Raw genomic sequence first — 26,580 nt, forward strand, 5'->3', positions numbered from 1 at the left:
TCCTCTGTACCATGAACCTAAAGAAACACATATTTGACAAGGCTTTCGTGGGTGTTGTGGGCATTTCCAGGAGTAGTTCTATGACCCTGGTGATAGTGTGACCCTTCCTCTGTACCATGAACCTAAAGAAACACATATTTGACAAGGCTTTCATAGGAGTTGTGGGCATTTCCAGGAGTAGTTCTATGACCCTGGTGATAGTGTGACCCTTCCTCTGTACCATGAACCTGTAGAAACACATATTTGACAAGGCTTTCATAGGAGTTGTGGGCATTTCCAGGAGTAGTTCTATGACCCTGGTGATAGTGTGACCCTTCCTCTGTACCATGAACCTAAAGAAACACATATTTGACAAGGCTTTCGTGGGTGTTGTGGGCATTTCCAGGAGTAGTTCTATGACCCTGGTGATAGTGTGACCCTTCCTCTGTACCATGAACCTAAAGAAACACATATTTGACAAGGCTTTCATAGGAGTTGTGGGCATTGCCAGGAGTAGTTCTATGACCCTGGTGATAGTGTGACCCTTCCTCAGTACCATGAACCTAAAGAAACACATATTTGACAAGGCTTTCGTGGGTGTTGTGGGCATTTCCAGAAGTAGTTCTATGACCCTGGTGATAGTGTGACCCTTCCTCTGTACCATGAACCTAAAGAAACACATATTTGACAAGGGTTTCGTGGGTGTTGTGGGCATTTCCAGGAGTAGTTCTATGACCCTGGTGATAGTGTGAACCTTCCTCTGTACCATGAACCTAAAGAAACACATATTTGACAAGGCTTTCGTGGGTGTTGTGGGCATTTCCAGGAGTAGTTCTATGACCCTGGTGATAGTGTGACCCTTCCTCTGTACCGTGAACCTAAAGAAACACATATTTGACAATGCTTTCATGGGTGTTGTGGGCATTTCCCGGAGTAGTTCTATGACCCTGGTGATAGTGTGACCCTTCCTCTGTACCATGAACCTAAAGAAACACATATTTGACAAGGCTGTGTTGTGGGCATTTCCAGGAGTAGTTCTATGACCCTGGTGATAGTGTGACCCTTCCTCTGTACCATGAACCTAAAGAAACACATATTTGACAAGGCTTTCATAGGAGTTGTGGGCATTTCCAGGAGTAGTTCTATGACCCTGGTGATAGTGTGACCCTTCCTCTGTACCATGAACCTAAAGAAACACATATTTGACAAGGCTTTCGTGGGTGTTGTGGGCATTTCCAGGAGTAGTTCTATGACCCTGGTGATAGTGTGACCCTTCCTCTGTACCATGAACCATATGTGAGGGTTACGTTCTGCAAAAAGCTCGCATAATGTGAATTTGCATATATATCGAACCTATCATCCCATTAATTCTAGCGGGTTATGTTCCACGACCCGTTTTGGAACCATCTTACTATTTATTCTGGCACCGTTTCACAATAATAAACCACATTGATTTAGGCATTTGTGATCAGACTATGTATCGTCTTTTTTTGGGGTTATATCGTGCCACAAATTTGGCCCTTTGTTGCTACACGGTAAGCCACAAATGTGGTCCTTCGTTGCTACACGGTAAGCCACAAATTTGGCCCGTCGCTGCTACACGGTAAGCCACAAATTTGGCCCGTCGCTGCTACACAGTAAGCCACAAATTTGGCCCGTTGCTGCTACATGGTAAGCCACAAATTTGGCCCGTTGCTGCTACACAGTAAGCCATAAATTTGGCCCGTCGTTGCTACACGGTAAGCCACAAATTTGGCCCGTCGCTGCTACTGGGTTAATGATATGCAGTCAAAGAGGATAAATGCCATCGATTATAGTCAGTTTAGAGTTTTAAGTTATTAATAATGTCACAGGAATGCTGATAAGGTGGAGAGCAAAATTTTTATCTACTTTCCATCTTTATTTTAAACCTTACCTATTGTCCTCAGGTCCCCTCGGCCCCAGCCTGCAGGACGGGCCGGCCGCCATGGAGGCCAAGTTGGGCCACACAGTGAGCCCCAAATGTAGGGGAGGAGGACCCCCATGCCTGGACACTGGTAATTTACTAATCTTTTCGTTTGTTACAATTCACATAACCAACATTATAAACATCCATTATTATCAAGGGTAGGCAGTGGCTGAGTGGTAGCGTGCTGGACGTGATGAATGACGCGAGTTCGAATCCCCACGCTACCACCTGGGATTTTTCAGTCACTGCCGAGTGGCTTAAAACTACCCACATGCTGTCCTGAAGACCACCCATCAACCTGGACTCTAGAGGAAACCGTCCAAGTGAATCAAGAAGGAGTTCCGGGAGGCAGCATGAGGCGAGAGAAGATGGCGCCACTATAAACACTTGACCGCGCCATGACGGGCTGGGGCCAAACACCATCCAGGCCCCTCAAGCAAGCCTGCCGGTGCTAGAGGCATAGACGTAAAAAAAAATAAATAAATAAATAAATGAATAAATCTTAAACATAGCGAATTGTACTATCTGAAACATAACAGTCACCCTCGCTATCATCATCAGTAAACAAACTACTCAACCATTCACCTCATAAGCTTAAATGGCGCCACTATAAAAATTGCCTGCTCCTGAAGAAAGCCTACTAGCTCTATAGGCAAACACGTAAAAAAAGAAAGAAAAAAAAAGAAGAAATTAACAACTATTCACATGCATTTTTTTTCCTTGCAAGTCTGTCCTGCGGAGTGAAGGTAAGCCTCACATTTGTTACTATAATCAGTACGCTGCACACAACTCTCTACTCCTGCTCATCCCTATACTGTCCAAATCCCTTATGCAGGAGTCAGCCAGCATCTTCACTATATTATCCCTTCCACTGGTAAACTATGTAACAGCCTTCCTTTCCCTGTACTTCGTTTCCTCCTGCCTATGACTTGAACTTTTCCGAGGGGAGGGTATCAAGACACCTCTCCACCTGGATTTGACCTGACCTCTCTTCTGTCCTGTCGTTCCTTTTGGTTTTGTTGGGGCAGCGTCTGATAGGCTTTATATTTGTTGCTGTTTTTGTTTATGGCCCTGATTTTGTTTATGGCCCTGATTTTGTTTATGGCCCTGATTTTGTTTATGGCCCTGATTTTGTTTATGGCCCTGATTTTGTTTATGGCCCTGATTTTGTTTATGGCCCTGATTTTGTTTATGGCCCTGATTTTGTTTATGGCCCTGAGCTGCCTCCCTTGATGTAAAAAATAAAAAGACTTAACCAGTACATTCATAGCAACCATTCACACACTCATTGTTTTCCCTTGCAAGTCTATCTCAAGAAAAGTCAACATAAACATCACATTTTCTTCCATAATCACTAAACAACGTAATCATTGAACCATTGAACCCTTAACTTAACCATTCAACCCATAACAAACCCATTCACACACGTTTTCCCTTGCAGGTCTGTTCCGTAGAATGAACCTAAGCATTACATTTGCTACTATAATCACTAAACAACTTAACCATTGAACCATTGAACCCTTAACTTAACCATTCAACCCTTAACTTAACCATTCACACACTCATTGTTTTTCCTTGCAAGTCTGTCTCAAGAAGTCTATATAAACATCACATTTTCTTCCATAATCACTAAACAACTTAACCATTTAACCATTGAACCCTTAACTTAACCATTCAACCTTAACTTAACCACTCAACCCATAACAAACCCATTCACACTCATTGTTTCCCTTGCAAGTCTGTCCCAAGGAGTGAACCTAAGCATCACATTTCAGCCAGCGTCCAGCCCACAGACCTCGAGACACTGCTGGACCAGGTGGGCTTAAGCTCCTACCTGGCTGTGTTCCGTATGCAGGACGTGGATTTACAGGTGTTTCTGACCCTCACCGACCAGGACCTGAAGGAGTGCGGGATACAGTGAGTCCTTCGTTGTGTCTTGTATCCCTGTGAACGGTGTTTGGATTGTACTTAACCTTTGTGATGCTGGATTTTATTTTTATTTTTGTCTTTTTTGTTTTAATTTTTGTCTTTCTTTTTTTCTTCCTATTTGTCATTTTCTTGTTTTTTTTCTGAATTTTTTCTCGTTTTTCTGTCTTAATTATTTTTGTCCATTTTTTTGTCATTTTCTTTGTTTCTTTTTTTTTGTCTTCATTTGTCTTTTTTGTCCTTTTTTTGTCATTTTCTTCACTTCTTTTTTTTGTCTTAATTTCTGTCTTTTTTGTCTTTCTTTTTTTGTCCATTTTTTGTCATTTTCTTCGTTTCTTTTTTTGTCTTCTTTTCCATCTCCCATTTTCTTTCTTTTCTCCCTTTTTTGTGACGGGGCATGACAAATTAAGGTGTAAAATGAGTAGTAGATGCAATTGATGTCTATTTAGTGGACATACATGCCAATTGAAGTTTATCACAGCCGTTTTTATACCCCAAGTGTAGATGCAAGTTTAGATTATTTTTTTTTACAACAGAGGAGACAGCTCAAGGGCACACAGAAAAAGGAAACAATAACAAAAAAAAAAAAGCCCGTTACTTGCTGCTCCTAAAAGATACCGGCCTCTTGTAGACTCCTGCGTTCTTATGTTCTCATGTTCTTAATTCTCACAAGGCCACCGAGACACTGACGGTTCTTATTTGATGATGCGTTACTTACCAAGCCCCCCGACCCTCCCCCCCGAACCCCACAGGAAGCTTGGTCCGCGCCGCAAGATGACATCCGCCATCGCCCGCTGGCATAGCAACGCCCCACTGAGGAGCACGCCCGAAGGTGCCTATGCCGATAAGCTGGAGGTGGAGATGCAGGAGCTGGGCGTGAAGCTTACTCATGCCCTGAAGGCCCTGGAGCAAGCCAAGGCCATGGTGAGTGCCCTGGGTCTTGTCTCTCCTTAGTGGCTTCGTGAGGTAGTGGTTAGTGTGCCTAGCTAGGGATTTGCGGACTGGGTTTTGAATCATACTTAATAGGTGGAGATGCAGGAGCTGGGCGTGAAGCTTACTCATGCCCTGAAGGCCCTGGAGCAAGCCAAGGCCATGGTGAGTGCCCTGGGTCTTGTCCCTCTCTAGTGGCTTCGTGAGGTAGTGGTTAGTGTGCCTAGCTAGGGATTTGTGGACTGGGTTTTGAATCATACTTAATAGGTGGAGATGCAGGAGCTGGGCGTGAAGCTTACTCATGCCCTGAAGGCCATGGTGAGTGCCCTGGGTCTTGTCTCTCCTTAGTGGCTTCGTGATGTAGTGGTTAGTGTGCCTAGCTAGGGATTTGTGGACTGGGTTTTGAATCATACTTAATAGGTGGAGATGCAGGAGCTGGGCGTGAAGCTGACTCATGCCCTGAAGGCCCTAGAGCAAGCCAAGGCCATGGTGAGCGCCCTGGGTCTTGTCTCTCCTTAGTGGCTTCGTGATGTAGTGGTTAGTGTGCCTAGCTATGGATTTGCAGACTGGGCTTTGAATCATACTTAAGCTTTGTGTTGCGTTTTTTTGTTTTTTTTTGTTTTCCCTTTTCCTGTTTTTTTTTTGTCTGTCTGTTATCTGTCTTATAATTCTGCTTCTTTTTGTCATTTTTTTTTCTGTCTGCCCTTTTCTGTCTGTTTTTGTCTCCTGTCTCCCATATTTTGCCCTTTTTCTGTCTCTTTTATCCTGCCCTTTTCTGCCTTTTCATCTTTTTTCTGTTTCCCTTTTTCTGTCTATTCTTTTACTATCTTTTCTGCCTCCCTTTTCCTCTCAGTTTTCTTTTCTGTCCTCCTTTCCTGTCTTTTTTTGTTTATTCTGCTTCCCGTTTTTTGCCTGTCTCTTTCCGTCTCACACCTAACCTTTATCCACCCCGCAGGAGAGCCAGGAGAGAGACCTACGCAGCGTGGCCGAGGGGTGGGTGGTGGAGGCTCGGGGACGCCTTTACCAGTGTTACCATCAGTCACGGGGCCTCTCGGAGCAGCTCATAACCGTCCAGCAATGCCTCTCGCTTCTCTCGGCCCAGGCAGGCTTGGTTCAGCTTCCTCCCGGCCAGTCGTCGCTTACGTCCACCGCCATGGACACGCTAGCAAGGATGGCAGGCCGGGTGGAGTCGCTTGTGGCACTGACGGACCCCAGCACACCAAGAGCCACAAACAACCTCACCGCCCCCAATAAGGAGAAGGAGCGTCTCAATATGTATCATGTGTAAGTTAGGGGTCTTAATTTTCTCCTTTAATTTTCTTTATTTTTTTCGATTTCTGCTTTTTTTCCTTTCTTCATCGTTTTCTCCTTGTTCTTCTTCTTCATCTTCTTTGTGTTCTCTTTCATCATCTACTTCTTCTGTTTCTTCTTCTTATTTCTTCTTCTTTCTGGCTGTGAGTCTCTCCCACTTCTGATCATATATTCTCCTCCACACACCATCTCAGGGTCTTCTTTGGTCTTCCAGCTGGCCTCCTCTGTTTACCTCTACCTTTGCAGCTCTTTTATATCATTATTGGTTAGGGTACGCATTAATTTGTATCATGTTTAACCCGGTAGCAGCGACGGGCCAAATTTGTGGGTTTACCGTGTAGCAGCAACGGGTCAAATTTGTGGCTTCACCGTGTTGCAGCGACGGGCCAAATTTGTGCCATGATATAAACCCCCCAAAATAGATAATGCATAAACTGATCACAAATGCGTTGATATATATTATGAAATGGTTTGCGTGAGTGATGATTTTTTCTCATTTTCTCGCTTAGAGGGACCATTAAGAAACATGATCCCCGCAGCTACCGGGTTAACTAAGATATCATTGCTGGTTCTCGTAGGGTGAAGAAGAGCCAATGTATGTAGGTCTATATTGTACAAGTCACCTTCTAGTCATTCCATCAGTCACTAGATATGTTACAACTCAATACACTAGATACTGTTACCAGAGCCTTGCCCAGTGTGATGTGTGCCAAAGAAGTCGTTCACCTTGTCTATTTCTTACATTCCTAGGTACTTGGAATGGCAGCTTTTTCAGAAATGTTTCCCTTATCCGTAGAGACTTTATAATCATTCTTGAGTTACTCTGATATTGGTTTACTGTATTTTAAAATTACCTCATTTAGCTGAATATAACGAGAGCAGAAGACGTATATTTGCAATCAGAACATGTTAATTTTCATAACAATATGCTAGTTTTGCATTAGCAGTCAATACAAATTTTAGTTTTCACTAGTCTTAACACTACCCCCAAATGCATCTCTAACTTGTGTTCAATATGTTAATCTAAAAGCTCTACATCTCCCCTAGAACTTACAGTCATAGGTATTGATACTTGTTTCTGCTTTATCAGCCCTTTTGAGAACTTGACCTTAGTGCAGCGTGCCTTTCTCGGTCATGATAACATACACTCCCAGGTCTTTCTCTGCCTCTGTGGTGGATAGTGGAGTGTTTCCCATGTATTGCCTGGTAACATACACTCCCAGGTCTTTCTCTGCCTCTGTGGTGGATAGTGGAGTGTTTCCCATGTATTGCCTGGTAACATACACTCCCAGGTCTTTCTCTGCCTCTGTGGTGGATAGTGGATAGTGGTTGTTTCCCAGGTCTTTCTCTGCCTCTGTGGTGGATATGGTGGATAGTGGGTGTTTCATGTGTTGCCTGCCAACATACACCTTTCCTCTTTTCTGCTCTGCCTCTGTGGTGGATAGTGGAGTGTTTCCCATGTATTGCCTGGTAACATACACTCCCAGGTCTTTCTCTGCCTCTGTGGTGGATAGTGGAGTGTTTCCCATGTATTGCCTGGTAACATACACTCCCAGGTCTTTCTCTGCCTCTGTGGTGGATAGTGGAGTGTTCCCCATGTGGTATTGGTGTGCTGGATATCCCCTCCCAAGATGCTGGACTTTACATTTTTCCTCATTGAATTGTAGCAGCCACTTTTTGTTCCACTCCTGTAGCTTGGTGATGTCTTGTAGGAAATCCACAGCCGAGGGGTCAATGTTCATGGGGCCAACTTTCTGAATTCCATGTAACTCTGATGTGCCAAATGCATCTTTTCTATTAAGATGAAGTAACGCAAGCCAGTATGTGTATCTAGTTTTATTTATAACGTTTATAGTTTCTGATTTTATTATATTTTTAGTACGCCGTTTGGTTGCTAAATATGTATGGCTCAATTCAGTTTATTTCAGAATCTTTCGTAAGAGTAATGCAGTTTGCTGGAAAGGTCATGCAAGTCATTATGTGTATTTAGATTCATTATATTTTTATTACATTGTTAGTTTGTCAGTTGGTAGATAAACATTCACAGTCCAATTCAGTTTATATTTCAGAATCTTTCGAAGAGTAATGCAGTTTGCTAGGAAGGTTATGCAAGTCATTATGTGTATTTAGATTCATTATATTTTTAGTACTTTGTTAGTTGGTCAGTCGGTAGATAAACATTCACGTTCCAATTCAGTTTATATTTCAGCGGAGAATTTCATGGTAAACTAATGAAATGATTAAAGAAGGTTATGTATGTCTCTACAATGTGTTAAGTAGTGCTTCAAGCTGCCCTATGTATGAAGATGCTATATAGATCTTTGGTAGATAAACAAACGCTCTTTACCTCAGTTTAGTTCAGCGGAGAATTTCATGGTAAACTAATGAAATGGTTGAAGAGCTTACATATGTCTCCACAATGTGTTAAGTAGTTCTTGCAAGCTGCCCTATGCATGAAGATGGTATATAGATTAGTTGGTAGATAAACATATACCCTTCACCTCAGTTTAGTTCAGCCGAGAATTTCATGGTAAACTAATGAAGTGATTAAAGAGCTTACATATGTCTCTGTAATGTGTTATATACAAACCCCAGACTGGCGTACCTACAGATCTCAGCTCCCCTTTCTATCCCTATTTCGTATACCTCATATTGCCTATAAAAAAAAATATATATAAACTTGTGCACATGGGATAGCTTGAGTTAACCAGGTAAGTGCATATGCTTGGTGTGCAGCAGAGCGATCTTTTAGAGAAGAATGGATGAAAGAAGTTAAGGAAATAGTGTATGAGATATGGGTGAAAAGGAACATTAATGGAGGAACTTGACCGATTGAAATAAGAGAAACAAGATAAGCGCCGTTGGAAAGGCTAATAAGCTTCCCGAATCCCGACCAAAACTTGAACCATCTCTCAGAGCATCGTTTTTATCGGTTTCTGACCCAAAACTATTGCCAAGAAACACCAATAATTGACCATTTTAACGATAACTCTTTATAAAACCAGTTAAAGGGGTGGAGGAGACAGTTTGAGGGTTGAAAATCGCCAAATATAAGACCGTCTGGCAATGTTGACTTGAACTTGAACTTGATCTCGCGCTGGACGGTGATGGAGACACACATGGCGCCAATGTGCAGGGGAAACAATCGTTATTTAAGCCTCTAATTAACCACCCAGCCACCCATAACTCCAGCCAGCTCAGGAATATCTAACTAAAGACTCCAGGAACACTAGAAAATTATCGTATCGCCCTTTAGAACACCGAAGAAGAAGAAAACATGGGGGTCTCGAGGTCATCCCAGAACCCTTAAGACTGCAGAGGTAAGTTGTTGATTAAGAAAGGGAGGTCACGGTGAGGTAGGAGGTCAGGTCATGTTGTATACGAGGTGCGTGAGCCTTCCCGCCCTTCCCAGTGTTGACCTCGTGATGGTGGACACAAAGAGGGCAGTTCCACAGTTCGTCTAAATAGTGTGAGGTCAGGTCAGGTCAGGACAGGTCAGATCAGGTCAGGTCATGTTGTATACGAGGTGCTATTGAGCCTTCCTGACCTTCCCAGTGTTGACCTCGTGATGGTGAACACAAGAGGGCAGTTCCACAGTTCGTCTAATAGTGTGAGGTCAGGTCAGGTCAGGTCAGGTCAGGTCATGTATACGAGGTGCTTGAGCCTTCCCGCCCTTCCCAGTGTTGACCTCGTGATAGTGGACACAAGAGGGCAGTTCCACAGTTCGTCTAATAGTGTGAGGTCAAGTCAGGTCAGGACAGGTCAGATCGGGTCAGGTCATGATATATACGATGTGCTTGACCCTTCTCGACCTTTCCAGTGTTGACCTCGTGATGGTGAACACAAGAGGGCAGTTCCACAGTTCGTCTAAGAGTGTGAGGTCAGGTCAGGTCAGGTCATGTTGTATACGAGGTGCTATTGAGCCTTCCCGCCCTTCCCAATGTTGACCTCGTGATAGTGAACACAAGAGGGCATTTTCACAGTTCAAGTCTAAATAGTATGAGGTCAGGTCAGGTCAGGTCATGTTGTATACGAGGTGCTATAGAGCCTTCCCGCCCTTTCCAATGTTGACCTCGTGATGGTGAACACAAGAGGGCATATTCACAGTTCAAGTCTAAATAGTATGAGGTCAGGTCAGGTCAGGTCAGGTTATATACGATTTGACAGCCTTCCTCCCCCTACCCAATGTTGACCTCGTGATGGTGAACACAATAGGGCAGTTTCACAGTTCAAATCTAAATAGTATGAGGTCAGGTCAGGTCAGGTTATATACGACTTGACAGCCTTCCCGCCCTACCCAATGTTGACCTCGTGATGGTGAACACAAGAGGGCAGTTTCACAGTTCAAATCTAAATAGTATGAGGTCAGGTCAGGTCAGGTCAGGTTATATACGACTTGACAGCCTTCCTGCCCTACCCAATGTTGACCTCGTGATGGTGAACACAAAAAGGCGGTTCCACAGTTCAAGTCCAAATAGTATGAGGTCAGATCAGGTCAGAGCAGGTCAGGTTATATACGATTTGTCAGCTTTCCCGCCCTACCCACAGTTCTTCTTAACCCTAAATACCCAATGCAACACTTCCTTGTAGCCTGTAGTGTTGGTCGTTCTTATATAAACTAATAAATTTTCGGAAACTACGCATGATATCTCTTTTAGTACCTAGGAATGAGTGATGACCTTAAATTAGTATAGGCTACCCTTTTGTGAATGATCCCCTACCTGACCCTAAAGGATTGTTGACCGTCTGCCATTGATGGAGTTTCAGGCTGTATAGCACTGCATGGTACCTGTTGTAGGGTGTTTCAAGGGCAGAGAGACTAATCTAAAGGCTTAACTATCTAAACTAACTACTTAAAGGCCTGAGGAAACAACTATATCCAATACCTATGCTGAGAGCTTGAGGTTAGGCGTTATCAAGACTCCCAGGACCTCTATGTGGCTCTGTCCTGTGTGTGTGTGTGTGTGTGTGTGTGTGTGTGTGTTTCCCATGAGGTTATTCTTGTTTAATGTCTCTGTATATTCCCTTATGGGGTTGTACGGGCAATGAGGCTCTTGAGGGCTTGAGGGAACAACTTTATCCAATACCTGTGCTGAGGGCTTGAGGTTAGGCGTTCTTAAGACTCCCAGGACCTTTTCTATGTGGCTCTATATGTCTCTATGTGGGTGGGTATTTTCCCCGAGGTTGTTGTTCTTGTTTAATGTCTGTATTTTCCCTTATGGGGTTGTACGGGCAATGAGTATCTCACATTTGACAATCATCTATTTTCTCCTCTGTGATCTTCCTTCTTTTGTCCTCCACCACACAATATCTCAAGGCCTTCAGTCAGTTGCTCTCCTCTCTATCTCTACCTCTACCTGTCCTTCCAACGTTAAACTCCTTTCTATCTCTTCAACCTCTCCTTTCGATGTTAAAGTTTAATGCCACAAAAATTCAGGTCCTACTTACAATTTTACCACAATTTAGGAGTTAACCACCTCGCCTGAATTACTCTGCAGACCTGAGATGGTGAGGCAAGATGGACCTGGACCAGCTAATGAGTGTTTTCCTGCAAGCCTCGGCCCGCACCAAGGAGTCCATCGACCAGCTCATTGCGGAGGTGAGCAGCACAAGGGTTGTATGTCGATTTACGTAGATATTGTAACTTAAACGCCACAAGAACCTCGATGAAAGCCTTGTAATATGTGTGTGTTTGAGATTATCGGTCTGTCATTGTGGAGGTGAGTGATACAAGAGTTTTACGTTGATTTACTTACATATTTCAATTAAAACGCCACAATTGGGTACCTCGACGAAAACCTTGTAAAATGTGTGTGTGTGTGTGTGTGTGTATATTGGCCCAAGTTATTGTGGAGGTTAGCGGCACAAGGGTCATACTTTGATTTACGTAGATATTCTAACTCAAACACCACAATTGGGTACCTTGATGAAAGCCTTGTAAATCGTGTGTGTGTGAGAATATTGACTGAAGCCATTGTGGAGGTTAGCAGCACAATGGTTTTACGTTGATTTTCATAGATATTCTAACTGGAGAACCACAACGACCTCTACGAAAGCCTTGTCAAATGTGTGTGTGTGAGCCCAGATATGTTTGAGATTATGGACCTAAGTCATTGTGGAGGTTAGCGGCACAAGGGTTTAACTTAGATTTACATGGATATTCCAACTGAAACACTACAAAAACCTCTATGAAAGCCTCGTCAAATGTGTGTGAGAGCCTGAAATATTTGAGAATGTGGTCGTAAGTCAGAGCTTGTACACTGCTGCTTTTAAGTCATAATCCAAGTACAGTAACTAACATAAACTAAGTAATAAACAAATGGAATAAACTACCCAAAGTGTCGTCCACAACCCTTGCGTCAACACCATTCAGAACAGATTAGACAACCTTGAGAGAGATGCACAGGGAAGAGACAGCCTTACAAGTACTTAGCTCCCAACCTCTTTACTATCACTGAGGTAAACGATCACTAAAGTAAACAAGGGCTCAGTGTAATGTCTGGGGTCCAATCTGACAGGTGCGCAGGGTGGCTCTGAGCAAGAAGTCCATCTCTACGGAAGAGCTATGGAGGCAGAACCCTTGGGCCATCCACTTCATGCAGGAAATACTGGACCTACACACTTGTTTTCAGGATGCTGTCAGTGTTTGTCTCCTTATCTTCAGGCGAGGTGGGCTGACTGGTGTTTTACCCTTGCCATATATACTGTATCAAGTTTATATAGTAGGTTAAAGGAATATGAAAAGCCATAAGTTAACCCAGTAGCAGCGGGGATCATGTTTCTTAATGGTCCCTCTTAGCGAGAAAAATGAGAAAAAAATCATCACTCACACAAACCATTTCATAATACATATCAAAGCATTTGTGATCAGATTATGTATCATCTATTTTGGGGGGTTTAAATCATGGCACAAATTTGACCCGTCGCTGGCACACGGTAAAGCCACAAATTTGGCCCGTCGCTGCTACCGGGTTAAAGGTGGTGTGTGTTAAGTGTTAATTTAAGGCGTGAACACATATATACTGTATCATGTTTATGTATTAAAGGAATATAAAAAGCCATAAGTTAAGGGGTGAATGTACAGGCATTAGCTTGTGGTATCATGATGTGAGACGGATACTCAACAGGGCACACGGGGCAGAGTAGATAATGGGATAGTAAACAACGAACCAGGGAAACATGCATACACTTCACATCAAGGGGTTAAAGCTGTTTATTTATCCCACAGAAAACGTTGACAAGGAGAGCGTTGAAAGATACACACACTTACTGCACCTCCTCAATGATGAAATAAAGGCCAAGATTATAAGCGAGCTAAGAAACACCCTTACAGAAGCCTCCCACAATGAGCTTTGGAGCCTCAGACATGACCGTGGGGCTGAGGGGGGGGAGCCTGAGGGAGGGGAGACCATTATAGACACTCTTCCCTGCACCCATGACCAAAAACAGCAGGGTCGCGTCTTACTGGGAGCACACTTGGAGGACATCATCATTCGCCCACTGAAAGAAAAGTGGCAGATGGGGAGCGAGTTGCCTGTGTGTGAGCCTCAGGAAGCTTGTGTTTCGCGTTATGAGGCTCAAGCTCCCCAGTGTGACATGGACGATATAGAGAGACAAATAAGGTAGGCATCAGGACACCTCTTCTCACGTAATTGGCTGCTCTTTCCGCCACCTCCTCGGATTCTGTACAGGAGCAGCGAGTAGTGGGTTATTTTCTTATTGTTTCCCTATTTTTGTGCCCTTGTGCTTTCTCCTTTGCTGTTAATAAAAAAGGGTAGTGTCAAGCCTCCATCAAGCCATGTTCACGCCGCGCCGACTCAGGACCATGACAACCCAGCGACTCGGGGTATACGAGGTCTTGGGGGTGAAATCTTGATGTGGAAGGATCGCATAAGGTTGGAAAGACTATGGCCAGTATGATTAGACACTTTCGCGTCTCACATCATCTCTGTCTAAAGGTAATAGAGGGGGTCAGTCGGGTTCTAATGAGTGTTTCTTCAGGTTCACGGTACAGAAGAAGGGTCAAACTACCACCAGGGTCATAAAAATACTCCTGGAAATGCCAACACCTCCTATGAAAGCCTTGTCAAATATGTGTTCTTGGGCTGCGAAATGTCTTACAAAACGACCCTATGTGCGACCCTTTCATGTCAATGTTTCACACCCAAGACCTCGTGTTCCTGGAGTCGCTGGGTTGTCGCGGCTCAGAGTCAGCACAGTGTGAACGCGGCCTTAGTCTTTGCATTGCTTTCTATTAACCGTGGCATTTCTATAGTAGTCTACGTTAGTCTACATTCTATAGTCGTTCTACATTAGTCTCTGTATTGCCTTCTTTTAACCATGGCGTTTCTATTGTATTTCCTTGGGTAGTCTTATAAGCCTTGTGATAGTCCACCATGAGTGTGAGAAACAGTCATAAGAACCCGATTGATCTCCTTTGTAGTCTTTGGAATAGTTGTGAGAGCCGATATCGTATAACCCGGTAGCAGCGGGGATCATGTTTCTTAATGGTCCCTCTAAGCGAGAAAAATGAGAAAAAATCATCACTCACACAAACCATTTCATAATATATACCGAAACATTTGTGATCAGTTTATGTATCATCTATTTTGGGGGGTTTAAATCATGGTACAAATTTGGCCCGTCGCTGCTACACGGGAAAGCCACAAATTTGACCCGTCGCTGCTACACGGGAAAGCCACAAATTTGACCCGTCGCTGCTACCAGGTTAAGAATAGTGGCCAGAGTTTGTTCTTCAGCTATCCTCTCCTCCGCATTCACCTCTGACTTATCCCAGCGTTCCTGTTTGCTTTTCAGTGCACCCTCTCCCTGCTATGCCGAGCCCCTCCCAGACCTGCTTCCATGGACTGCCCAGCATGCCACAACTCCGCACTTCCCCCCTCGCTCTTTCTCCACCCTCCTACCCTCCACATTCCAACCCATAGTAGCTCCACAACCAATATTCCACCCTGAAGCGCAGTCCCTCCCACGCGTTCTACAAGACTTGCGCTCCTTCCACCCTCATCCCGTATCCCTCAAGGAAGCATTGCCGCCACCTCCTGCAAGCTTATCGTTCCCTCCATCGCACCTCTGCCCCCATGCCCCACCTCTGCCAAGCTTGCCCGGCCCACCACAGTTCTTGTCTGACTTCGCCGCTTCATCCCAGTTCATCTCAAGCACCTCACCTCCTTCCCTTGACCTATTTTTCTCACTCCAGTCCTTCCCAGAGCCTCCTCCTCCTCCTCCTCCTCCTCGTTCATTCTCTCAGCCCTTGTCTCCCTTTTCGCCAGAGTTTTCACCTTCTGTAAGCTATTCCTCACAGGTTGGATGTCCTCCCCCAGGTTTTACCACACCCCTATCTCTCCCCTTCCCGCACTCCCCTCCTCAATGCCTGCCATCCCCCCAGCCCTACCCACAAGCCCTCTCCCCTCCCCCAGGCTTTCACCCACCTCAGTTCCCCCCACAAGCCTTACTTCCTCCCCCAGCCCTTCCTTCACCCCAAATCTTACCTCTTCCCCCTCCTCCCCCAGGGCTCTTGCCACCCCAGTATCTCACCCGACCAGCCATACTCCCTACCACAGGCCTGTCCCATCCCCTGCCTTTCCTTCCCTCTGTCCAGGCTTATGATAAAGTCTGGGGTCATTTTGAAGGGGTGCCTCTGATCTTGGCTCCTGCTCCTCCTCCTCCTCCTCCTCCTCCTCCATCCTTGCAGCCTGTACTATTGACCTCCAAGGATAAGGTTAGTATTTGGATTTTGTTTTTGTTGATGTTGATAAGTTTTTAAAGGTTATTAGGCTCATTAGGTCAATTCCTTGTCTGCCCTTGGTGTCCTTTCATGGATCTTGATAATAATTCTAAAAGACACGATTCAGAAATATGATACCACAGAGTGAGACGTCTTTGTTTTCATATATGTATTGTTATTGGAGTATATTTCAGTTTAGTATTTAATTTTTTTTTTTTAAAGTATGAGTCGTTTTAATTTTTGAGTTTGGATTCAGTGTTAAATTCTGTCTTTTTTTTTTCAAGTATATTCAATCAATATTAATTTTCAGCTTCTATTTCAATCATAAATTCTGATGTTTATTCAAGTTGTGTTTATTTCCAAGCTCTCTTTCAGTTTTAAATTCTAATGTTTATTTTTAAGTATTTTCAAGATATATTAGTTTTAAATTCTTCACCACGCAGATCCGAACTGAGGTCAAGGAAGGTCATCTAGCTACTGGAGGGAGAGGAAAAGTGGATGAAGGGAGAGTAAAAGTGGATGAAGGGAGAACGAAAGTGGATGAAGGGAGAGAAAAAGTGGATGGAGGGAGAGGAAAAGTGGATGAAGGGAGAGGAAGAGTGGATGAAGGGAGAGTGAAAGCAGATGTAGGGAGAACAAAAGTGGATGAAGGGAGAGTAAAAGTGGATGAAGGGAGAGTAAAAGTGGATGGAGGGAGAGGAAAAGTGGATGAAGGGAGAGTGAAAGTGGATGAAGGGAGAGGAAAAGTGGATGAAGGGAGAGTGAAAGTGGATGAAGGGAGAGTGAAAGTGGATGAAGGGAGAACAAAAGTGGATGTAGGGAGAGGAAAAGTGGATGGAGGGAGAGGAAAAGTGGATGAAGGGAGAGGAAGAGTGGATGAAGGGAGAGGAAAAGTGGATGAAGGGAGAGCAAAAGTGGATGAAGGGAGAGTAAAAGTGGATGGAGGGAGAGGAAAAGTGGATGAAGGGAGAACAAGAGTGGATGAAGGGAGAACAAAAGTGGATGAAGGGAGAGGAAAAGTGGATGAAGGGAGAGAAAAAGTGGATGAAGGGAGAGGAAGAGTGGATGAAGGGAGAGCAAAAGTGGATGAAGGGAGAGGAAAAGTGGATGAAGGGAGAGGAAAAGTGGACGAAGGGAGAGCAAAAGTGGATGAAGGGAGAGTAAAAGTGGATGGAGGGAGAGGAAAAGTGGATGAAGGGAGAACAAGAGTGGATGAAGGGAGAACAAAAGTGGATGAAGGGAGAGGAAAAGTGGATGAAGGGAGAGAAAAAGTGGATGAAGGGAGAGGAAAAGTGGATGAAGGGAGAGGAAAAGTGGATGAAGGGAGAACAAAAGTGGATGAAGGGAGAACAAGAGTGGATGAAGGGAGAGGAAGAGGGAATGGAGCAAGAGCAAAAGTGGATACAGGTACAAACAAAGTGGATAAAGGAAAAAAAAAACTCGACAAAGGAAAACCAAGAATGAACTCTAAGGATGACCCAGTGTCCAGAAGCAAGTGTTCACGCGCCCACAATGCTCAGAGGGCATGTAAAGTCAACACCAAGGAAGACTACATACCCTTCGTCTCTCGGTAAGTAATAGTAGTTCTTGGCAGGACTTTGGAAAGGGTTTTGATGGTGTGGAGTGTTGGGGAAGCCTTAGGAGGGATGTGGGAGTGGGGTATTTGGTGAGTATTGGAGCGAGAGAGTTCGTAGTATTTGGATTGAGTGTGCTTAGAGGGAGTGCCAGAACAGGGAGAGATGGAAATAGCAGGATTGAGTGTGCTGAGAGGGAGTGCCAGAACAGGGAGAGTTGGGAGTAGCTGGATTGAGTGTGCTGAGAGGGAGTGCCAGAACAGGGAGAGATGGAAATAGCAGGATTGAGTGTGCTGAGAGGGAGTGCCAGAACAGGGAGAGTTGGGAGTAGCTGGATTGAGTGTGCTGAGAGGGAGTGCCAGAACAGGGAGAGTTGGGAGTAGCAGGATTGAGTGTGCTGAGAGGGAGTGCCAGAACAGGGAGAGTTGGGAGTAGCTGGATTGAGTGTGCTTAGAGGGAGTGCCAGAACAGGGAGAGTTGGGAGTAGCAGGATTGAGTGTGCTGAGAGGGAGTGCCAGAACAGGGAGAGATGGAAATAGCAGGATTGAGTGTGCTGAGAGGGAGTGCCAGAACAGGGAGAGATGGAAATAGCAGGATTGAGTGTGCTGAGAGGGAGTGCCAGAACAGGGAGAGTTGGAAGTAGCTGGATTGAGTGTGCTGAGAGGGAGTGCCAGAACAGGAGAGTTGGTAGTAGCAGGATTGAGTGTGCTTAGAGGGAGTGCCAGAACAGGGAGAGATGGAAATAGCAGGATTGAGTGTGCTGAGAGGGAGTGCCAGAACAGGAGAGTTTGTAGCAGGATTGAGTGTGCTTAGAGGGAGTGCCAGAACAGGGAGAGTTGGGAGTAGCTGGATTGAGTGTGCTGAGAGGGAGTGCCAGAACAGGGAGAGATGGAAATAGCAGGATTGAGTGTGCTGAGAGGGAGTGCCAGAACAGGGAGAGTTGGGAGTAGCAGGATTGAGTGTGCTGAGAGGGAGTGCCAGAACAGGGAGAGATGGAAATAGCAGGATTGAGTGTGCTGAGAGGGAGTGCCAGAACAGGGAGAGATGGAAATAGCAGGATTGAGTGTGCTGAGAGGGAGTGCCAGAACAGGAGAGTTGGTAGTAGCAGGATTGAGTGTGCTTAGAGGGAGTGCCAGAACAGGGAGAGTTGGGAGTAGCTGGATTGAGTGTGCTGAGAGGGAGTGCCAGAACAGGGAGAGATGGAAATAGCAGGATTGAGTGCGCTGAGAGGGAGTGGCAGAACAGGGAGAGATGGAAATAGCAGGATTGAGTGTGCAGAGTGGGAGTGCCAGAACAGGGAGAGTTGGGAGTAGCTGGATTGAGTGTGCTTAGAGGGAGTGCCAGAACAGGGAGAGTTGGGAGTAGCTGGATTGAGTGTGCTGAGAGGGAGTGCCAGAACAGGGAGAGTTGAAAATAGCAGGATTGAGTGTGCTTAGAGGGAGTGCCAGAACAGGGAGAGATGGAAATAGCTGGATTGAGTGTGCTGAGAGGGAGTATTTGGAGCGAGAGAGTTGGATTTAGCTAATGCACAAAAAAGTATTTGATGATTTTCTTACAGTGCTGAAAGACTTGCAGTTGAGAAGCATTCAGATGTCCCATGGAGTTCAGAAGCTTGGGTCACCTCTGAAGGGAAAGCAGAAGGGGCTACCAGGATAGATGCAATACCAGAAAGGGATTTTGCAAGCACCCACAGCCCTCCAGACAGCTTGAACACGTCGCAGTGGACCATCGAAAGCCTGGATGAAACTTTCGAGGATTATGTGTCAGGTAAGGAAGAGAAAGGAAGAAAAAGTGAAGAAGAAAAGGAAGAAAAAGAGGAATTAGTTTAGTGTTATGTTCCCCTTCTTCTTCTTTTTCTTCTTCTTCTTCTATTTGTTTAACTTCCTAATGTTGTTCTCTTATGGAGTCGGACAGGCTGAGGTCAATCTTCTAGGACTCTTCTGCCTCTCACATCAACTATATCCGAAGGGCAGGCAGGAGATCAGTCAGGTCCTAATGAGTGGTATTTTAGGTTCAAGGTACTGGAGAAGGGTCAAACACTACCCCTAGAAATGCCCAGAACTCCTATGAAAGCCTTGTCCAATGTGTGAGCTTGGGTCCCGGAATGTCTTAGAATATAATCCCTTGAGTCTTTCCCCCTCTTGAGAAATCATATACTCTCTCCTCCCTGATGTTTACTCTTCTCACGCATAACAACAATGTTCTATGTCTTTATGTTGGTTTATAATATGTTTGTAACCCATCATTCACTCACAGTAACTCAGATTGGTCTAAAGGTCAAAGAGGGGGTCAGTCGGGTTCCAATGAGTGTTTCTTCAGGTTCATGGTACAGGAGAAGGGTCAAACTACCACCAGGGTCATAAAACTACTCCTGGAAATGCCCACAACTCCTATGAAAGCCTTGTCAAATACGTGTACTGGGGCGGTGAAACGTTTTACAATGTGACCCTCAGTCTTCATGTCTTTCAGAGGATGCAATGATACCAGTTGGCGCGCTTCCCTCAGTGGACCTACCCATGCCTTACGTGTCTCCTTATGATCACGTAGAGGAGGCGGTGCTCTCGTATGCAAAGAATCCAGCCCATTTTTACCTGGTACTTGGGCGAGAGGGCACGGACACAGTGCAAAAGTAAGTGTTAAAGTGTACGTTTGTGTGGCTGATTGAGGAGTGAGTAGCAAAGGGAAGAGGGAAGGAATGGTGGATAACATATAGCTTTAAATATTTACTGGTGGTTAGAAGAGAAGGCATTGACATAGTTGAGATATTAGTGTTGATATGATTGTTTGTATGAGGGAGAAATGATGTAGGGAAGAGGGAAGGAATGGTGGATAACATATAGCTTTAAATATTTACTGATGGTTAGAAGAAAAGGCATTGACATAGTTGAGACATTAGTGTTGAAATGATTGTTTGTATGAGGGAGAAATGATGTAGGGAAGAGGGAAGGAATGGTGGATAACATATAGCTTTGAATTTTTACTTGTTAGTCAGAAGAGAAGGCATTGACATAGTTGAGATATTAGTGTTGAAATGATTGTTTGTATAGGTGAGGGAGGATTGGTATAGGCAGAATAGGGAAAGGAAGAAGGAAGAAAAGATAGATAACATATAGCTTTAAATTTTTACTTGTTAGTCAGAAGAGAACGCATTGACATAGTTGAGATATTAGTGTTGAAATGTATGTTTGTATAGGTGAGGGAGGATTGGTACAGTCAGGAATAGAAAACAGAAGAGGGAAGGAATGATACGCAGCACATGGCTTAAATCTTTACTTGGTGTTTAGAAGAGAAGGCATTGACATAGTTGAGACATTAGTGTTGAAATGTATGTTTGTATAGGTGAGGGAGGATTGGTACAGTCAGGAATAGAAAACAGAAGAGGGAAGGAATGATACGCAGCACATGGCTAAAATCTTTACTTAGTGTTTAGAAGAGAAGGCATTGACATAGTTGAGACATTAGTGTTGAAATGTATGTTTGTATAGGTGAGGGAGGATTGGTACAGGCAGGAATAGGAAACAGAAGAGGGAAGGAATGATACACAGCACATGGCTAAAATCTTTACTTAGTGTTTAGAAGAGAAAGACATGAACACAGTGAAGTGAGTTAAGAAGTAAGGTAACACATAGGCCTGCTGTGGTGGTAGTGTTCGTGTGTGGTGGACGGCAGAGTATTCCTTTGAGGTGACTAACAAGCAGCTTCCCCCTCCAGACTGTCGGAGGATCTGGAGGAGATGTACGGCGATGACGATGAGTCTCTGAAGGTGTGGGAGCTGCCGATCGGGTCCTGCTGGGCGGTTCGCTGGACTGACGGCCGCTGGTACAGAGGAAAGGTCATGGCCAACATTGCCCCCAAGAGAAAGGTAATGTTCGCGATGGACCTGAAACTGTGGCCTCTTGTTTTTGTTTTTTTGTTCAGAGCAGCGTCTACAGGGGAAGCCAAAAATTGTGGCGGGCTTCCAGTGTATTGGGCTCCTTTTGTTGCTGTTTTTGTTCCTTGCCGTTGAGCTGTCTCCTTGCTCTAATAAATAAATAAATAAATAAGTAAAAAAAATATCTTCATGGTTTTGCCCCCGAGCTTCCTCCCTTGCTGTAAAAATACTAATAAAAAATCCCCTCTTTGTGTTAACTCGGCAGAAGAGCGGCTGGTGGGTGAGGGTGCTGCTGGTGGACACGGGTGAGGACGGGGAGGTGCCCACGCAGAACATACGGGTGCTGGATGGCATCTTCGCCCTGCTGCCGTGTCAGGCCCTCCCGTGTCACCTGGTGGAGGTATGTACGGGCCGGGAAGTGTTAGGCAGGAGGGACTTGGGTTCTTTTGGTTCTTTTGTAGTTTTGTTTTATAGTGGAATTTTGCCGTACTTTGAGTTATCTTTTTTTCTTCTTGTTCTTCTTCCCAGGACGTGATGTTTATGGCTTCCTGCAGGAGGCTGGCGTCATCAGCCTCCTGTAGTTTTTATTGGCCTTTTATAGTTGTAGTTTATCATGGTTTAATTTTTAACTGGTTTTATATAGTTTTATTAGTGTTGGTTTTATCACATTTTTAATTTTAACCCGGTAGCAGCGATGGGCCAAATTTGTGGCTTTACCGTGTAGCAGCGACGGGCCAAATTTGTGGCTTTACCGTGTAGCAGCGATGGGCCAAATTTGTGGCTTTACCGTGTAGCAGCGACGGGCCAAATTTGTGGCTTTACCGTGTAGCAGCGATGGGCCAAATTTGTGGCTTTACCGTGTAGCAGCGATGGGCCAAATTTGTGGCTTTACCGTGTAGCAGCGAAGGGCCAAATTTGTGGCTTTACCGTGTAGCAGCGATGGGCCAAATTTGTGGCTTTACTGTGTAGCAGCGACGGGCCAAATTTGTGGCTTTACCGTGTAGCAGCGATGGGCCAAATTTGTGGCTTTACCGTGTAGCAGCGACGGGCCAAATTTGTGGCTTTACCGTGTAGCAGCGATGGGGCAAATTTGTGGCTTTACCGTGTAGCAGCGACGGGCCAAATTTGTGCCATGATATAACCTCCCAAAATAGATGATACATAATCTGATCACAAATGCTTTGATATATATTATGCAATGGTTTGTGTGAGGGGTGATTTTTTCTCATTTTACTCGCATGGAGGGACCATTAAGAAACATGGTCCCCGCTGCTACCGGGTTAAGCTTGTATAGTTTTATAAGATAATTAATTTGTATTAGATTCGGCGCCAAATGACCCCAAAGTTGCAGCGTTAAGACAGACTGCCCTAATAATCATCATCTTGTTCTTCTTTTCTACTTATTCTTGCGCTTCTCCATTTTCCTCTTCTTCATTTTCTCCTACTTGTTGAGGGTGAGTGTGTGTTGCAGGTGTTCCCGGTGCAGCAGTGGGAGCTTGAGCCTTGGCCGAGCAGCACCACCCAGGCCTTCGTGGGGCTGTGTGGGGGCTTCAGGTCTCCCCTCACAGCGCACATCCACGCTCGCTGCCTGTAAGTCATTCCCGTGTCTCATTAACTTGGTGGTCTGTCCCTAAACTGAAGTGAAGCAACTTTAATTAATTGGAAATACATTGAATTTAAAAACAACATGAAGCAGAAGTCCCATTTATCATTTGCCAAAAAGTTTATATCCCTAAGGTTGGCAGTGACTATATATAGGTGATTAATTTTTTGGGGAGCTAATCTTCAAATACTGCTGGCATCTAAGGGTTATATATACTGTTTTTCTCTGTTGGTTAAGGGACGGCACTTTCGGAGTTATCCTGGAGCGCAGTGACGGTGAGTTGGTCAACTTCCTCATGGTGCGTCAAGGCCTGGCTACCTCACAGCTGCTGGAGGAGTTAGTGGAGAGTGAAAACATAGATGAAGATATGATTTCTAGGGTGTTAGGTAAGTGTTCTGACCTATTTTCTTATGTCTTAGCCCGGTAGCAGCGACGGGCCAAATTTGTGGCTTTACCGTGTAGCAGCGATGGGCCAAATTTGTGGCTTTACCGTGTACCAGCGACGGGCCAGATTTTTGCCATGATATAAACCCCCAAAAATAGATGAGACATAAACTGATCACAAATACGTCGATATATATTATGAAATGGTTTGCGTGAGTGATGATTTTTTCTAATTTTTCTCGCTTAGAGGGACCATTAAGAAACATGATCCCTGCTGCTACTGGGTTAAATGGCCTTCATCCTAGTGTTTGTTGGCAATGAAGTTAATGTTTTCTCTATTAAGCTGTTATATATTTGCTTAAAATTAATGTTTGACCAAGAAAATAATAACAGTACTTCAGGAGGAGAGATACTCAACTTTGAAGGCAACTCAGATTTTTCATTCGTCTGTGATTAATGTAGGAGCTTCATTATCTTGTTATTGTTGTTGTTATTTCCTTCTGCTTCCAGGCACCCTTGAGGAGGAGGCATCTGAAAGCCGACACGATGAACTGATTCCTGTGAGTGTTTGCCCTTCTGTCCTTGCCCCATGACCTGAGTATCCATTTTTCTGTGTCTTGGTTTTCCATAGAGTGTCTTAACCCCTAGACATCGGATTTCCTACAAGAAGACATCACCAAGCTACAGGAGTGGAACAAAAAGTGGCTGCTACAATTCAATGAAGACAAATGTAAAGTCATGCACCTTGGGAGGGAAAATCCAGCATATCAATACCACATGGGAAGCACTCCACTATCCACCACAGAGGCAGAGAAAGACCTGGGACTATACTGTTACCAGGCTACCGGTAAAAGACAAGTCTGGGTATCCCTTCATTGGTAGCCTGGTAACATACACTCCCAGGTCTTTCTCTGCCTCTGTGGTGGATAGTGGAGTGTTTCCCATGTGGTATTGGTGTGATGGATATCCCTTCACTGGTAGCCTGGTAACATACACTCCCAGGTCTTTCTCTGCCTCTGTGGTGGATAGTGGAGTGTTTCCCATGTGGTATTGGTGTGCTGGATATCCCTTCACTGGTAGCCTGGTAACATACACTCCCAGGTCTTTCTCTGCCTCAGTGGTGGATAGTGGAGTGTTTCCCATGTGGTATTGGTATGCGGGATATCCCCTTCCAAGGTGCATGACTTTACATTTTTCTTCATTGGTAGCCTGGTAACATACACTCTTTGTTCTCTGCCTCTGTGGTGGATAGTGGAGTGTTTCATGTGGTATTGGTAGATATCCCACTGGTAGCCTGGTAACATACACACCCAGGCTGCCTCTGTGGTGGATAGTGGAGTGTTTATGTATTGGTGTGCTGGATATCCCTTCACTGGTAGCCTACATACAAGGTCTTTCTCTGCCTCCTTCACTGGTAGCCTGGTAACACTCCCAGGTCTTTCTGATATTGGTGTGCTGGATATCCCTTCACTGGTAGCCTGGTAACATACACTCTAGGTCTTTCTGCCTCTGTGGTGGATAGTGGAGTGTTTCCCATGTGGTATTGGTGTACTTCCTCCCAAAGTTGAGCTGCTTTCCTTTGCAACCATTCCTGCAGCTTGGTGATGTCTCCTTGTAGGAAATCTGCAGTCAAGGGGTTAAGGAGAATTATTTGTATTTCCTGTATTTCCTCCTGCCTACGATACCCTACGCCCCTGTCCACCCAGCAGTGAATGGGTACCAGGTATTAATCGGGGGTTGTGTCCTGTCTCCTGGGGTCTGTTCCCTTCTATAATTCCTTCCCCTTCTGTCTCTCTCCGGCATATGACCACAGATGTTGCGCCCACTAAACGAAACTTCCCAACTTTGCTTACTTTACCGTAAAGAACACAAAACAACCCCCCCATGGTCTTTGTCTTCCCCAGAGTGAGTGGGACCCCATGTCGGAGGCGTACAGGAGCAGCAGCAACATGGTATATCACGATGATGAGTGCGCTGAGACCGTTCTGCTGGGCTGGAGGAACACGGATGAGGAACGACAGTGCAAGTACCACCGGGCCGGCCTCTGGTGCCCCCGGGGAAAGGCCTGCCCATGGGAACACATGTCAGTAAGGAGAGGTGGGTAGAGGGCGACATAGCATAGGCACATAACATAGCTTGCTTGTGAGACTAATGATGTGTGTAGTGAGGCAGATCAGAGAGAGAGAGAGAGAGAGAGAGAGAGAGAGAGAGAGAGAGAGAGAGAGAGTGACTGGTGCATGTGGAGGAAAGAGAAATTGATGGAAGTAGAGAAAAGAAAAACGAGAATGTTAGAAAAGAAAAAGTGGAGAGAGAGAGAGAGAGAGAGAGAGAGAGAGAGAGACTGGTGCATGTGGAGGAAAGAAAAAACTGGAGAGTAAAAAAAAAAAAAAAAAAAAATGGAGCTTAGTTTTTGTCTCAGGATGTTCTTCTTTCCTCTTTCTATGTATGTTTTTTTGTGTATGTATTCTATGTATACCATTCTCCCATTCGCTGTACTTACATGTGTTAAGATACTGTACTTTTACTAACTTTTTTTTATTTCCCATTTGATTTTCATTGTCATTGTTTTCTAATATCCTCTTTCCTTTATTTTCCCTTATTTCTTTATTAAATTCCTGTTACTCTTCACCCAGATGTCACTGTTGAGAAGGAGAAGGTCTTGGAGAGGGGGTTCCTGAGCTGCGCCTTGCCCGCCAAAGACTCCCTCGTGGCTGTTACTGTGATGTCTGTTACCTCCCCGTCCCATTTCTACGTCCACTTGCATTACGGAACCAAGGACCTTAAGTGTTTAGGTAAGTCTGGGTGACAAGCTTTTCTTCCTCGGTAACACTTGTTTATTTGTGGTTCTTTAGTTAACCCGTCTGCTGTGATTGCCATGGATTTCGCCTTCACTGATAGCCTGGTAACATACACTCCCAGGTCTTTCTCTGCCTCTGTGGTGGATAGTGGAGTGTTTCCCATGTATTGCCTGGTAACATACACTCCCAGGTCTTTCTCTGCCTCTGTGGTGGATAGTGGAGTGTTTCCCATGTGGTATTGCCTGGTAACATACACTCCCAGGTCTTTCTCTGCCTCTGTGGTGGATAGTGGAGTGTTTCCCATGTGGTATTGCCTGGTAACATACACTCCCAGGTCTTTCTCTGCCTCTGTGGTGGATAGTGGAGTGTTTCCCATGTGGTATTGCCTGCTAACATACACTCCCAGGTCTTTCTCTGCCTCTGTGGTGGATAGTGGAGTGTTCCCCATGTATTGCCTGCTAACATACACTCCCAGGTCTTTCTCTGCCTCAGTGGTGGATAGTGGAGTGTT

The 26,580-nt window shown here is 44.9% G+C and overlaps 1 protein-coding gene across 5 annotated transcripts in view; it reads left to right on the top strand.

The window, feature by feature from the left end:
- Positions 1–26,580, top strand: part of LOC127001294 (uncharacterized) — a 44,122-nt gene that overhangs the window by 7,957 nt on the left and 9,585 nt on the right. For 2 of the 5 annotated variants that reach the window (XR_007755000.1, XM_050865689.1), the window contains exons 6-22: positions 1,908–2,015; positions 3,703–3,844; positions 4,606–4,777; positions 5,739–6,067; positions 11,593–11,693; positions 13,323–13,716; positions 14,912–15,833; positions 16,283–17,409; positions 18,972–19,180; positions 19,883–20,042; positions 21,125–21,275; positions 21,550–21,684; positions 22,756–22,874; positions 23,125–23,273; positions 23,782–23,831; positions 25,176–25,368; positions 25,905–26,063. Coding sequence is in view for 4 of the 5 variants with exons in the window: in XM_050865689.1 (XP_050721646.1) it covers positions 1,908–2,015; positions 3,703–3,844; positions 4,606–4,777; positions 5,739–6,067; positions 11,593–11,693; positions 13,323–13,716; positions 14,912–15,833; positions 16,283–17,409; positions 18,972–19,180; positions 19,883–20,042; positions 21,125–21,275; positions 21,550–21,684; positions 22,756–22,874; positions 23,125–23,273; positions 23,782–23,831; positions 25,176–25,368; positions 25,905–26,063 (4,620 nt within the window). In the remaining variant the exon portion in view is untranslated. Of the gene's footprint in view, positions 1–1,907; positions 2,016–3,702; positions 3,845–4,605; positions 4,778–4,883; positions 4,949–5,203; positions 5,273–5,738; positions 6,068–11,592; positions 11,694–12,612; positions 12,764–13,322; positions 13,717–14,911; positions 15,834–16,282; positions 17,410–18,971; positions 19,181–19,882; positions 20,043–21,124; positions 21,276–21,549; positions 21,685–22,755; positions 22,875–23,124; positions 23,274–23,781; positions 23,832–25,175; positions 25,369–25,904; positions 26,064–26,580 lie in introns of those variants that run through there. The other 3 variants (XM_050865690.1, XM_050865692.1, XM_050865693.1) reach the window with 3 other exon arrangements.

The sequence above is a fragment of the Eriocheir sinensis genome, chromosome 20, assembly GCF_024679095.1.
Source record: "Eriocheir sinensis breed Jianghai 21 chromosome 20, ASM2467909v1, whole genome shotgun sequence".
NCBI lineage: Eukaryota > Metazoa > Arthropoda > Malacostraca > Decapoda > Varunidae > Eriocheir > Eriocheir sinensis.